The 15,459-nt window shown below is 35.7% G+C and overlaps 1 protein-coding gene across 3 annotated transcripts in view; it reads left to right on the top strand.

Moving 5' to 3' along the window:
- The window catches only part of LOC145686354 (uncharacterized), a 91,066-nt gene that overhangs the window by 63,520 nt on the left and 12,087 nt on the right, over positions 1-15,459 (top strand). For all 3 annotated transcript variants that reach the window (XM_081759607.1, XM_081759606.1, XM_081759608.1), the window contains exons 6-7: positions 8,436-8,499; positions 15,208-15,366. In XM_081759607.1, the coding sequence (XP_081615733.1) occupies positions 8,436-8,499; positions 15,208-15,366 (223 nt within the window). The remainder of the gene's footprint in view (positions 1-8,435; positions 8,500-15,207; positions 15,367-15,459) is intronic.

The raw sequence follows: 15,459 nt of genomic DNA, 5'->3' as shown, positions 1-15,459 counted from the left end.
GGATATATATATCATACCCTCCCCGAAGTTGCGGGGCTGAATTTGCACTTAAACAGCATCAGAAGTGAAAAGTTCATCTCAGCAATTCCGAAAACTGGATTCAACACTAATGTCGGTCATCTTCGATCATTTTTAAATATCTTCCCCCGGTCCCCATCCCCTAAGTTCCATTGTCAAAGTGAAATGATAAAAGCCATCCCAGGCCTGAACTTCATCTATGTTGAAAATTTGATCGAGTTCGGTCTGATGGTTCAAGAGTTATTAAGCCACAGACATAGTCACTTTCAATTTTATATATTAGATTATATGCATGGACGTTGTATTTGGGCAGTTAAATAGTAAATCAACACATAAAAAAAGATTAAACGAAATTACTGAATAATACGTTTTTCGTACTCTTGGTTGCTTGATTAATTGACGTTGAAATACCTTTTCAACACCGAGGTTATATGAAACAGACATAATGTACTGCTCAGAATGGAGTTGTAACTATTACTGAGGTCTTTATCCGAAGCAGGTACCTTTGTCCACCTTATGTGCTATCGATCAGTCCCGTGGCATCAAAAAGTTTGATAGGAATCCTATAACTGCCTGGTGTTTTTCAATAGGCACAAATAATATATTGCCTTTAGTGTTAAATGTATTGTAGCTTGAACGAATCGAGGTATAGCGATTCTGTTTGATATTTCTGAAATATTTCAGTACAGATCGTTATCCTTTCTTTTCACATCATTTCCCCTTCCTGTTGTTATTGGAGAAATCATTCATTGTATTTGAGATAGACGGTGCAGTGACAGATCCGTCTAGACATTCAAATTCAAATGAAATTATTCCTTTGTAATATGGTTGTTAGCTACTCTAAACTTTGTGTAGCTGTAAAAATTATCTTCTAAAAACACTCACTAGTACTTCCCATTTTCTTTCTATAGGAACAACCATTCGTTGCCCTAAGAAAACTTTAACTTTTAGACAATTTGTATTTCGGACTTCCATTAGGAGTAGCACCAGTAGAACAGGTCCGGATATCATGCGTGGAAGTAGATTCACAGCATTTAACAATCATAACAATAATAATACAGATTCCAAATCTCAGTTCCAAAATTTTAATGCTTATTTCAATTACCAGGATAGAAGAGCCATATTACAGCTGTTTGCTTTTAAACGATCCGGATTTTAGGATACACCAGTTATCTCACCACTTTACTTCCTACAGCCAGTACATATATTATTTCAAGACAACGACGTATTTCCACACGACTGCGAAGCTTTATAAACAATGGCTACGAATACATATAAAACATCCGTAACATCCATCTCGTAGTTTGAACATAAGCTGTAATATTAGCCTTCTATATTCAAGAAACTCCATATTATTTAATACAATAGTTACTTCATACAAAATATAACTTAATAATTTAGCATTGGGAATCATCTGGGATACGGAAGTAGGCGGTGCTAGGCTCTTAGCAATTCATATTATGGTACATTTCAACGATATTCCACAAACACGTCTTACCATTTATATTTAGTTACTGCACAAAATAATATAATTTTCAATATTTTATGGCAGTTTGATTAATTAGCACTTAAAACTTGGCTTTAAACGTCAAATTAATTCGATTTTACGTTTATCAACTTTCACTATTTATTTTGTATATCCATCAATCGATCAATCATAAGAAAAAGATAAAAATGCATATATACAGAATTTAAAGCACTTTCCGCCCAGTGATTCATTTAGTATCCCAGCTATAATAGAAACTATAATTCAAAGACTCGTTTTAATAAAGTTTGAGTTGAAAATTGATTATAACATTTAAAAATTATTAACAGCAATCTTATAATGAAATGAACAAGTATTTACAATAAAATAAAACAATCAAATAATAATAATGTAGACCAAACAAATCAGATTTGTAACGATCGTTTTTCAGATCGTTACAACTTAAGTAAGGGTTTGAGATACGTTGTACTTAATCCTTAATTATCGTAGACTGTTGCAGACAGACACTTACTCTCATCGGTAATCTTATCCTACTCATTTAGTATTTCTCAGGGTGGATTGATTTAAATCAGTCTGATTTAAATCACGATTTAAATCACTTGATTTTTTAAATAAAAATCGTTGATTTAAATCGAATTCCGAAATAAATTAATTTAAAGTGAAAATAAGTAAAATCCCGTTTCTGTTCTGTTATTTCTATTATGGAAGTTAATAATCATAATACAACAGTATGAAAACAAGTGTCATGCAGAGGATGATTAGGGAAAATCCCGTTTTGAACAGGTAACGGAGCAATCCTGCTTTCTTCTTTTCGTAGCATTGGGTTTGGGTTTTAAAATCGTTAACTATTCCAACGAAGAAATCACCATCGACATTTAAGACGAAAAATCTTTTTTGTGTGTGTCTATTTGTTTGTTCCCAGATAATAGGGCGTATTTAGAGGGGTCCTATCGCGTCTCCAATTTTTTTGTTAATTTTATAACTTTAGGCGAAATTTATGTATTTCATGCCGCAAGCTAGTTCTGAGTTTTTAAAAATAGGCTCCTTCCAAATATCAGTAACTTTTGTTAAAAAAAAAAAGTGTCATTTTGATAAACGTTGCTGTACTTTTTCCTTAATGCTTAACATTTTAAATTATATCACCTATTTTTAGGTGATAGGGCAGAATCTTCATTATTCGATTTAAAAAGTACCAATAAGGCTTTTTACTTCATTTTCTTCAAGACTGGAGGCATTTTAGAACACGTTACATATGCTTCCATGCCTTTCTGCGTTGAGGCATAGTGTGTGATGACGTCATAAATTTAAAAAGATATTTTTGGTTATGCCTATTATTATTATTATTTGGCGGGTTACATTTTGCATTCAGAAGACAAATTTTGCACACTAGTTCAGTGCACCCCTTTATAATTTTCAGATGTTTTCAGGTCTCTGCGTGGAAACAGCTGGGTCCAGAGGGGCAAAAATGTTTTTTAAAAAAGGATATTTTTAACAAAAACAGCTTTTTTTCGTGATTTTCCCGCCTCAGATGGAGACATATGAATGGTACCGTTTGAAAGGCTGTTCTATTCTGAAGAAAATTATCTACGTACTATGCTCCTAGGATAAATAGGGATGTTTCAGTAAACTGTTATCTGAGATCCTACGGGAATCTGGGGTATTTGGGGAATATTATTTTTCGCGGGCTTACTTTTGCACCTACAAGACTGAAATTTGCACATTTACTCAGTGCACCCCTCAGTATTTTTCAGATTTGTTTCAGATCTCTGCCTTAAAACAGGGGAAGGGGTCCACAGCGGTAAAAATTTAAGAAAAAAGATATTTTAACAGAAAATTCCTTTTTTCGTGATTTACCCGCCCCAGATACATGATGGAGACATTTGAAGGGTACCCTTTGAAAATTTGTTTTATTCTGAAGAGAATAATGTACAAATCATGATCCTAGGATAAATAGCAATTTCTGAGGAAATTTTTATATTACATCCGGGTCATCTTGGGCATTGTGGGAATGTTCTTAGCTCATTGTTAAATAGTTTCCTCACCCTTACTACTCAAGATAGAATCATGAAATTTTGTATACACATTTAGTACAGCCCTTAGTGTTTCCTAGTTGATTTTGAGATCTGTGTGTTAACACAGGGGATCCAGAGGGGATCAAAATTTTAAAAAAATGCCGATTACTCTCAAAATTTCCCGCTTCAGGGACATGATAGGGAAATGTGAATATTACCGTTTCAACAGTTGTTCTATTCTAAAGAGAGTGATGAATGTACCATGATCCTATGATAAATAGGGACGATGCTGTAGCTGCTTGACTGAAAGTCTTTAATTTACCTTTAAAAAGAGCCATAATTTAAAAGGGTTAAGAAACATTGTTTGGGATTGATATAGGTTAACGATTGGGGATAATTCAAAATTCAACCCCAATACTTTCACTTAAATGGCATAATTAGCATTTAATACTAATTCCTAATGCTTTTTCTTCAGTTCGCGACTTGTATTATACGAGGAAAAAGATTTGATTTAAATCAAAAAAATCGATTTAAATCAAAAAAATCAACAAAAATGATTTTTTTTAAAAAAATCATGATTTTTTCCCACCCTGGTATTTCTTATTGTGATTATCTTCATAATCTGAACACTTTTTGTAATTACAATTCTTATAAATCCCAAAACTTACATCATCTGTTCCTAACGCTGTTTAATTATAATATCTTGTTTGTTTCTTATTCGCACAGACTATCTACCTGGCAATTGCTGCGAAACTCGGCATGCACATTATTTCCAAACATTTCCTGTCAACACTCTCCACCTGTACATCTTTTTGAACATCTTAGAACTCTTATATATTTATATATATATATATATATATATATATATATATATTAGTGAAAACTGTCTTTAGCGGAATCGAGAGGGACTTGCAAAAATTTCCGTTAAAGTCAGGTTTCCGCTTAATGGAGGTAGACCTTTCCTTTCTTTCTTTCTTTTTTTTTTTAAATACATGCTTATAAAGGGGCATACTGAGAAAATATATTGCTGTACGTACATTGTTCGATTACAGCACTTCTTTCTTCTACGAATAAATACACAAAAATAAATGAATGAATAAATAAAATGAATACAAAATATACTATGCACACGTTTTCTTTATTTTTCTAATAGCCAAGCAGCGTTTTCTGTGTACATTGCTGCTTGGCTGCTTGACTTTCCGCATACACTTTACCCTGAGAAATTATACTAAGTGAATCAGAATCATTTTTTCGTAAGGGAAATTTTTGCAGTTCCTTTAAACTTCTAAGAGCATCTTGATATGTATTTATTCTACACTCTTCTTCGAACTGGGTATCATATTCCTCTTCTTCCTCTATCTCGTTTTCTTCTTTCCGACATTCCGTATGATTCTTGATTAAGTTGCGGAGATTAAGGACAATTTGTGGGGGTGAATATGAGTAGTGGTTGAGGAAGATAAACACTGTCCAGAAATATTTAACAAAAGAACGAATATTTTATCGCAGACAGTGTAATGTATATGTCTCACAAAATGTCTAAACATCTTCTAAACGATGTAGTCCGGAACTCAGAATTTTCCGTTAAATGTTTATTTTTCTTTCCGTTGTCCGCGTAACACAGTTTCCGCTTAGTGAAGGGACTTTTTACACGTTTTGTTCTCCAAAATTCATGGGACCGTGAAATATTTCCGTTTAAGACAGTTTTCCGTTTAATAAAGGGTCCGTTGAAGACAGGTTTTACTGTATATATATATATATATATATATATATATATATATATATATATATAAGCTACTACATTCCGTTGAAATCTGGAACTCTTCTGCTTGATCTTCCTGGTTGCCGTACCTGTTAGTTTTCATAACCAAAAGTAGCATCTGAACTACTCCTTGCCACTTGACCCAACGTCAGCAAAGTGACGCTTCTTGTTAACAATCAGCATGTTTGCCTCCAGCTTCTTGTCCCCTTCTTCCGTATTTGTTTCTTTTTGAACACTATTAAGGGTGACGCATGTTGTGCATTCGCATCTGCTGCTGCCGTAGAGATACTCTACAGGTAGGGGGTTGATAGCTCTTGAGCTCGTCTTAGATAGCAGAATCGGGGATAATTGGGGATTTAGGATAACAGTCCCAGGATTATGTTCTGCAAACTAGGATCATGGACTGCGGTTGCATGAAATGAAACTTAATACTTCCAAAAAAGTAAAGCAAATTATGTGATGTAGGGCGAAAAAAGGGAAAGAGAAGGGATTAATTCTAGCATGGTACCTCAGCGGTTAGATGTAGACGGCTCCCAGACATAGTTCCCTCTATCTGATGGTTAGTGGTCGGCTTCGAGGGCTATGGCCGGACGAATATCCTTCCGTCATTCCGTCTACAACCAAAGCAACGATGTATCAGAGTCAGTTGCCAAAGGCGTTGATAGATAGTTAGATATTTGAAAACTTGGAAGATTAAATTCTTTCCATATCCATATGAAACTTCACTTCTGTGGTGATGAACCTCTTTGATGTCTAACACAGGCATCTCTGTCTAGACCTTGGATGACAGTGTTCTAGTTGATTTGCTTGGCTCCTCGGACCACATTACTTCACACCATCCTACCTAACAATCCTCTGTAAACCACTGTCCACCTTGGTTTCTTCCAGTCCCTAGGTCGGTGCCCTGTCGTTCATTGATACTTGGTGACGTTCCACGTTCCTTCGAAAGGTACTTACAAGAAAGATACATCACATACACGCCTGAGTTTAGGAATGCAGAACATGACTAAATAGCCTGCTAGTTTATTTCCATTCCATTTACAAGTATGAAAGAGAGTGACTTAACATATTTATGAAATTCTTTCTTGTCTTGTCATCGGGATAAGTGGGTGTTACAGAAGTATTTCTATGATTCCAAATGTCCGTATATAACATCTCTTCACAATACTAGGATCAGATTCTTGCATTACTTGTTCCTCCTCGAATAGCAAAGACACTTCCAAGTTTTTCATAGGCTGTTTCCATTTTAATTTGGGTATCAGTTTTTAGAAAAATGTGCCGTAGCGTAATATCCAATGAAAAGACATGGATAACATCTTTTGGATATCGGCTGGGCAACTCTTATCTGCGTGAACTGTTGAAATTTTTTCCAAAATTTGGGCTTTTCAGAAATGCTTGATATCCTTGCTCTTTACACTATAAACTTTTGTATCTGGATGCTTGTGTTAATGTATGCCCTTCTCTAATAACGCAATTTGGTAGTCTCGCTGTTGAAGTTCTGCTGCAGTGCACATTCTTACATTAATGTCAACCAACTTCTGGATTTGTTCCCAAAGGACAGAGTGTAGATTGGCTGAGCGGGACTGCGCCATTACTTTGTAATATAGTTATAAAATTAAAGGTTTGAAATGCGCTTAATTCTTAGTTATCTTAGACTACTAAATCATTTACTCTCATCAGTAATCTTATTTTACTCAGGTTATCGTTCCTATTATGGTTATCTTTATGATCTGAACCTTTCTCTTAATTACGATTCATATTGTTAGCCTGGTTTACTCTAGTTTAAAGTGAATGTGGGGATTGTAGCTTAAAGGAGAAGACCAAACTAAACTTAGAAAAATATCTGAAATTTCTCTCATAAACAAGCCCCTGAAAGTTAGGCAAAATTGTGTACAATGAAAACTAAAACTAATTCAAGTTGCAATTAATGAAACTGGTGTTTAATTTAGAGAAAAGCTTAGCGTTCATTTCAAATCAGTTTATTGGACATAGAATTTAGTGTTCTCAGAGTTGACGTTTTTAAATATCTGAAAGATTGTCTAGAAGAAAAGAAAGGAAATCTGGCCAAAAAGAATGTCATACCTTGAGTACTTCTGGGTCCATGTTGTTAAGAATCCTCCTCTGCAGCTCTGCTTTGGATGTTACAAAATGTCCTCGGAAGATTGAAACTTTGTAATCGTAAAACACTCTCGAATAAGAATTGTGCACGAGCATTTCGAACACTGAACTGAAATGATTAATTCTATCTCGTTACTTAAGAGTATAGTTCCGTATCACAAAGTGACATGTTCGTTTTGTTTATAACTTACGACTCATCGCGTTTACTAGTTCGTCGCGTCTATTTCTACGGTCTGCGCTCTCTCGACTCTCAATCTTTACTCTCTCGGTTCTGATCTCTTACTCACTCTGTTCCCGGTCTTTTACTAACTACTCTCTTTCCAAGGAAACAGTTTTATATAATCGAAAACATGAGATTGCAGATTTCAGAGATGTTTCAGGACAACAATGACTCCAGCCAGCACGTGGAACTTGAGAAAACTCAGTTGAGAAAGAACATTCTGCTGACCAAAAATCCTTAAAATCTCCAGATGCAATCTTCCGGATAATTTAAATTTTGTCAGTCTAAGAAATTTCTGGAAAAGATGAATATTCTTCTACAATAAAATTCTTACAGTGCTACAAACATTTCCGTACACAATTCTGAAAATAAAATGCTGATTTAATAGTGATTATTTAACAGTTATATAATAACTTCATTATGTAAATTCTCTTTAACGTAATCTGACTAAGTTGCAGTTTTTGCTTTTCGTAACAAAGATAACAATTCATGAACAATGTAAATAATTTTCATAACGCTGTTTCCTCTTTCCTTTGTCAAGAACATGATTTTAGTAAACACAAGTGATTATGCAAATAAAATTAAGTTAAATTACTTTCAATAACATAATGTATCATAGCGTTACCAAGAATTGAACCCAAATACCATAGCATTTAATAACATCCTATAACAATATAGATTTCATATCTTAGTATTGTCCGTCCCCAACGACATTTCTTTATAATATCTTGTTTGTTTCTTACTCACACAGACTATTCAAACAGTTACTCGCACAGACTCGTATTTAGTTTAAACAGTTTCATTCGTGAATGTCTTTTTCAGGAACTCTGTGTCAATTTTACCAGCAGGGCAGGAGATTATGATATCGGATGTAATGGATTGCCAGGTAATAATTTTAAGCTGTTACGTACGTAACTTTTTTTTTTATTTCACTAGATTACTTTAGAAATGAAGAATTAGAATGTACAAGCGGAAAAAGTAGTTTGAAAGAGTCACATGAAACAAATTGTAATTGATAAAGGAATTAATGTTACTCCAAGTCGTATCAAGATAAAAATAGGTGTATAGGAAACTGAATGAGTATATTGAGGTGCAGTTTTAATATACAAGTAAGACAAGCCAAGCTTTGTTTGATTGATTGGATTGGAGTTTATTGTCCCTTTCAACACCGAAACTAGATGAGATGTGAAAATGAAGAAAAATTTAAGAATGAAGTTGTCCGGGGAACAGTAAAGGTGATACCAGTAGTAGAAAAACTGCAAGAAAGTAGACTGAGATGGTTTGGGCATGTAAGAAGACCTTTGAAATATATAGCTCACAGAGTGGATGCTATAGAACTGAATGGGAAACGAGTCCGTGGCCGGCCAAAAAAGGAGCGAGGAGATTGTGTTAAGAACGATATGGTGCAGTGTGGTGTCTCAGCGGATATGACACAAGATAGAAACTGGCGGACAGCGATCCTAAAAGTCGACCCCAGCTATCTTTAATTAAAAAAAAAATAAAATAAATAAAAATAGAAAAAGGAAGAGCGTTGGTTAAAACGCTTTCAAAATTTTAACTGAGAATCCAATCAGAAAACGACTATTAGGAAGATCTAGGCGGGATGGAAGGACAACATTAAAATGAATGTCGCAGAAATTGGAATACAAAGTAGAAACTGGATCCAGTTGTCTAAGGACAGAAGTCAGTAGAGAGCTTTTGTGAACGTGACATTGAACCTCCGGGATCCATAGGCCACAGTTAGGTGTATTTTTGGTTCCTCCTCTTGTTACATCTTTCATATAAGATACCTCTAAACTCCAAATCTCCTACAAAAGTCGAATAGATCATAGTGAACCACACATATCCCCTTTTTCTCCCTTCTAAGTCAGATTTCAAAAAACGCTGGAACAAGTGTTTAATTATTTTAATTAAAAAGTCCAAATATCAAATTTAATGTCTCTAATAATGCTGCTCACATTTTATATTTTCGATTTTCGTTCTTTTAAAAAATAGAATATCTGAAGACCAAAATTGTTTTTATCTAATTCGGAAAACCGAAACCGGCTTTCGGTTTCAGGAACAGAAATCAGTTTTCGGTTTTGAAAATTTAAATAATTTTTTTGGTTTCAGAAACTGATTTTCAGTTTTTGAAATCAAACATCTGGTATAAAAATCGAAATTGAATTTCGGTTTTGAAATAATAATTTTTTTTCAAAACCCTACAACCACTGACAGTTTTTGTCGTCTCTCCATTACAGAAATGGTTTCATTCAAACAAGGATGCTCGAATTAGGAGAAACGGCGTTCCTTCCTTTTAATTTCTTCAAGATTACCAATCCTCTAGGTTTCGAAACAATTCTTATATAACCAGTTCTCGAAACGGGAAATGCCAAACGCCAGCGCCCGTAGCCTATATATTTTACGTATGAATTTTCGAGTGTAATGTCCAGTTATAAACTTTGTATGAAAGATGCTGGTATAAAAATTAATGGAAAGAAGTGTTGGAATATACAACCCATTTCGAGTACTGCATATAACATACTCAGCGCCCTAACAAATCTTCGGTGCGCTGCCACATGAAGGTTTTTTGGGGACCCCCCAATCAGTGAGTTGGTCACAGTGGTTCCCTGCATTCAGCGCTGCAGTCAGAAAATTATTTTGAAGAATAATTGTTAAACGTGGTCTTCTCGTCAGAAGCGATACCAATAGACCCACTTGAATTTATATATGTGGTTTTCCCGGTTGGTACTGCGGGATCTTTCCTCGTGCTCCTTTCTGCAGCAATGGCTAGCTCTCACCTAAGAGTTACGAGTGAATAACACACAAAGTTGAAATCTCCTATTCCGTACACGAAAGTGGACCGTGTAAAGGTCAGGGTTGAAAGTGGATGAAATAAATGTGCTGACAACATGCACTTGACGATCGACTTAGTACGTACTAAGAAACCTTTAAGTGTGATGCCTCAGTTATTGAAGTTCAGGGAAATTCCACGTAATTAACAGCGAGTGTTCTTTGAAACAGAGAGAGAAATGTATAATATGCAATCAGACGTTGTTAAACAAAAATAATGCAAGTTGATCGTCTTAAAAGAAATACATGATGGGAAACCACCTTAATTGGAACAGTAACGAAATACTTGCTATTAAATCAAATACCCTGCTATGCAGGCCTTGAATAGTTGTATGAGTTCAATGGATGATTCATAGCTGGTGGATTGACTGCCAGCATCGTTATTCTGATTCTAGGCCGGAATCTGCTGCCTTCTATTTCAAGTAACTTTCCACTGGCCTCACAATGCTGAATCAACACCGAATAATGGATACCGAAACCGCTTTTGTCTACTCAGGACTTGTTTCAGCTCCTATTAATAACACTGGTCAACAAGGTTTTTGTCACAGGGAATCTGAATAGTGTTCTAAGCTAAGCCGAGAGTATTCGAAAATGAAATCAGTTTTTGTCTATCGGGCTGTTTTGTGTGTGTGTGTTTGATATGCTACCCCCTCCGTATTGAAATCCTTGAAAATCGGCAAAAACGCTGCGTATGGTTTATTATGCCATGGCTGAATTTAAGTAACTTGCAGATTTACTGATTGAAATAAGGTTGAGGGAAAGTGAGATAAAATCCAGAAAAGTGCAAGGAATTCGGATGCATGCCTCTGAGGTCAAAGAAAACACACTCCAGGAAATGAATGACGTTTGACAACATTGCCGATGAGTCATATTCAATCACATAGAATTACATTGTGATTCTTACCACCTGTGTCGCAGCATTGTGAATTCTGATAGCGTGGGAAGTGGTTGCATGTTGTTTCTAGATTAATGAAATTTGAGTGTTATGGTCATTCAGAAGAAAAAAAATGCCTCATATCTGTGTCAATAATACAAATTCTTTTTGTTGTCTGTGGAGAGGTGACTCTCAAGTTACAAAAATAATTGACCCCGTTCGTAATGAAATGCTACAAACTTTATGTCGGGTGTAACGTTGGCGACCAAGACAAGAAATGGATCCCCCACATATGATGCTTGACACGTGTTAGACTCCTGACAGTCTGAGCAAAAGGATCACGACATATGCCATTCGCTGTTCCCATGATTTGGCGGGAACCAACAAAACACACAACAGACTGTTATTTTTGTCTAACAAAAATAGCTAGAATCACGTCGAAAACAGAGAGTTTGCAATACCCGAATTTACCATCTACTGTGAGAACTGTATGCCACAGCGAGGAATTACCGGTACCAGTGCCTCCAAGATGGAGGATCCACTCATGCCGACCCAACATTTGAATTGCCCTGTAAATCAAGTACCCCACACATTTTGATACAAGGTGATCTCAACGATCTTGTTCGTGATTTAAATTTATCTAAGCAGCAATCTTAGCTTGTAACTTCGCGATTGAAAGGATGGAATCTTCTCTGTCGCGATCCAAAAGTGATCGTTTTTCGTGACCACCATGCTCTTTTTTCTGAATATTTCTCCAAAGAAGGTGACGTGGTTTTTTGTAACAATATCGAATCCGTATGGAGACTTTCGGCCATGCATACAGTGTAAACGAGTGGCGTCTGTTCATAGATTCTAGTAAATTGAGTGTCAAAGTAGTTCTCCACAACGGGAATAAATTTCCTTCTGTTCCGATTGCTCACGCAATTAACCTTAAGGCGACTTATGAGACTTAAACTGCTTCTCACTCTTATCCAATATGACAAATACAAATGGAATATCTGTGGATATCTAAAAGGTAATTGCTATTCTGCTTGGCATGCAACTGGGGTGCACAAAGTACTGCTGCTTTTTATTCGAGTGGGACAGCGGGGACAGAAAAAAATCACTATTGTGGAAAAAAATGACCTGCTGCCTGGACATAAAAATGTGGCGAACACTCCTTTTGTTGACCCTAAAAAAATGTGTATTTACCTCCACTGCACATTAAATTGGGACTTATCAAAAACTTTGTGAATGATATGGACCAAACATCACGTGCATTCATATACTTGCGACAAAAGTTCCCAAAGATTAGAGATGCTAAATAAAGGAAGAAATATTTGTAGGCCCGCAAATTAGGGAATTAAAGAATGAGGAGAATTTTGTTGACTTGTTGAGTAATGTTGAGAAAATAGCATGGCTATTCTTTGTAAGTGTGCGCAAGAACTTTTTAGGCAACCATAAGGCAATGAATTATGGCGATAGTGTACATGAACCAGTGAGATCATATCACCGTATGGAATGTAATATGTCACTTAAACTGCATTTCCTGGACGACCTTTTGGACTTTTTCCCGAATAACTTTGGTGCCGTTAGTGACGAGCGTTGTCAAGGGAAGTGGAGTGAACCAATGTGGCCTGACTATTGCTGGACCTTACGACGGGACTTTCCTGAGGCGAATTTTCGCAGGAAATCGGGTAGAAAATATTTTTAGATAAGTTTGTTAATTTTTATTTACTTCTATGCATCTCATTCCTTTGATTCCTTTGTGTACCAATATCTATTTTTAAAAACTTTATGTAAGAAACTATTGTTGCGAGACAATGTCTTTCTGGCAAATACATATAATACGTAAGCTGCCATAGGCATGCACAAAACCACTTTCACATGACAACTGAGGCCGATGGAGAAATTGTGCAATTTGATCTGGATTCAGGGTCAATTATCGTCCAGAAACAGCTTGTTTTGTTGTGACAGAAACTTTATTTTATTTATTTATTGTATACCAGTGTAATTGGCATTAGATGGAATTGATTAACCGCAACTTATCACTCTCTGTAGTTTTTGTGATAAATGGCCTTAACTACACGAAACATTGTAACGTAATAGCTTCTTGCACTTGTGAGTAATGATGAGAAGTGCTTGATTTTAGCGTGTAAACATGGAAATTTAAGCTTAAAAGATACCTTTGTATTTGTTTGTTGAAATGCTTGACGTACAATTGGTGTACTGCTGTCCAGATATCAACTCTTTGAAAGCAGAACTATCGAGAACGTTTTTAAAGGCGAATTTAAGATACAATGAGATTTTGGCAATTGACGGCAGTCTCAAGAAAACACAGGTTTAAAACAATTGTGATTAGGAAGAACCACCAACCGTGTTTCAACATTTGAATAAACAAGGCATACTCAACTGAGTGACACACGGATAAGGTGGTGAGACGAAGTCAGAAGAGTTTAGATAAGTATTCGTTTTGAAGTTCAAGTAGATTAGAAAAAAATCCCAACATGAGCATTGTAAACCGGCAGTGTGGGATATCGGAACGGATATGAGTATTCTCAAGAGGAACCGAATTTCAATGAAAAGAGATTTGTATAAGATATGTGCAATTCAAGAGTTGATACAATAAAAGTTGAATGCAGTGGATTGACATAAAGAATATGACTGGATTGTTGACGGAAGAAAATTGAAAAATGCCTTGGTAGGATTAGACCTGTGGGATGCAGTCCCAGATTTAAGTAGGATTGAAAAAATTCAATATGAACAAGTATGAATATGTAGCGAAATTTTGGTTAGGATATTAAAAAAAAAAAAAAAAAAAAAAAAACGCCCAAGCCGCACTGAAATACTACATCTCGTGAGATTAGCAAATTCTAGCAGTATTGGATCTGTTCAGGAAAGACTATTGTACTCAGCAGAGCTACTTGAAAGAAAGAGTTGGGGGGGACACAGTAGCTCAGTGATAGAGCGCTTACCTTTTGAGCGCGGGATCCCTGGTTCGATCCCCAACCAAGAAAGTTTGTGGTGACAGCATTGTGTCCGTGGGTTTTCTCGGGGTATTCCCGTTTCCTCCCACTTTCTCATTCCACCAATTCTTCCATCATCATTCACTTCCCTAAATCATTGTCTCCCTTAGCCTAATAGGCACAATCATGGGACTTTAAACTGAAAAATTTCATTTTGAAAGAAAGAGTGTCTAATTTCGATTAATGGCGGAGGAGCCGTTACGGTGATCATACATCATTCCAAAAGCATGAATGCCACTAGGCGGCTGGTAGATCCTGACCTCCTAAAAGCTGTTGCGGCAACGGTTTAGTTTAGATTTATTTGTGTGAAAACAGGAAAACCAAAACTCTGCTATTTGAAAAAGTTAACGGTTGAATAAATATCAAGTGAATAAAATAAAAATTGAAAGTGCAAATTTAAAATGAGAAGAAGAGCAAAAATTGTGGCAACAATAGAGGAGATAGTGGAAAAGTGTAATTACTGATGCTAAATACTATGTAAATAGATAAGGCAAAACTAAACCTAAAATAAGTAAACAAGTATTGAGTGAAGAATAATTATATCTTCGACTGGCATTATCCATCAACTCTTAGTATGTATACTCAAAATCATTTTCTCCGGTTCTTCCATGTTCCTCAGAAATAGATGGGAAAACATAGTACTTTTCTTCCCACGAACCACATCCCTTGTCGTAATAGTCTATAACAAGACTACGGCACTTCCCTCCATCCGTTTCTCATTTATCTATTGTTATTTTTATTATTATTTTAGATTTATCTTTAGTATTGTATTTTGTTTTTATTGTAATTTTATTAGTATTATTTTGTTTTAGCAGTATTTCCACATTACATTTTTATTGAAGATTTCGAATAGATGTGACGTTGCCGTTTTCTTGTATTGCAGAGTTCGTCTCAACTTAGCGTGACATCAAGTGAAAATGCTGTTACAGTGTTGTCACCCAACATCAAAATTTCTTCTGTTCCAGTTTCTTTGGTTACTAAAGTACAGCAAAATCCATCACCACCAAGACATAAGAGACAATATACGAAAAAAGATATGCAGGTAAGTGTAGGGACAGACAAATGTATCACTAGATTTCCCCAGTAACTATATGGTTAATGTACGCACCTTGAACAAGAAGATTTGGGTTACGAG

Source organism: Thermobia domestica, chromosome 5, assembly GCF_964235325.1.
Source record: "Thermobia domestica chromosome 5, izTheDome1.hap1.1, whole genome shotgun sequence".
NCBI classification, from domain to species: domain Eukaryota; kingdom Metazoa; phylum Arthropoda; class Insecta; order Zygentoma; family Lepismatidae; genus Thermobia; species Thermobia domestica.
This window is presented reverse-complemented; position numbering and strand designations above follow the sequence as displayed.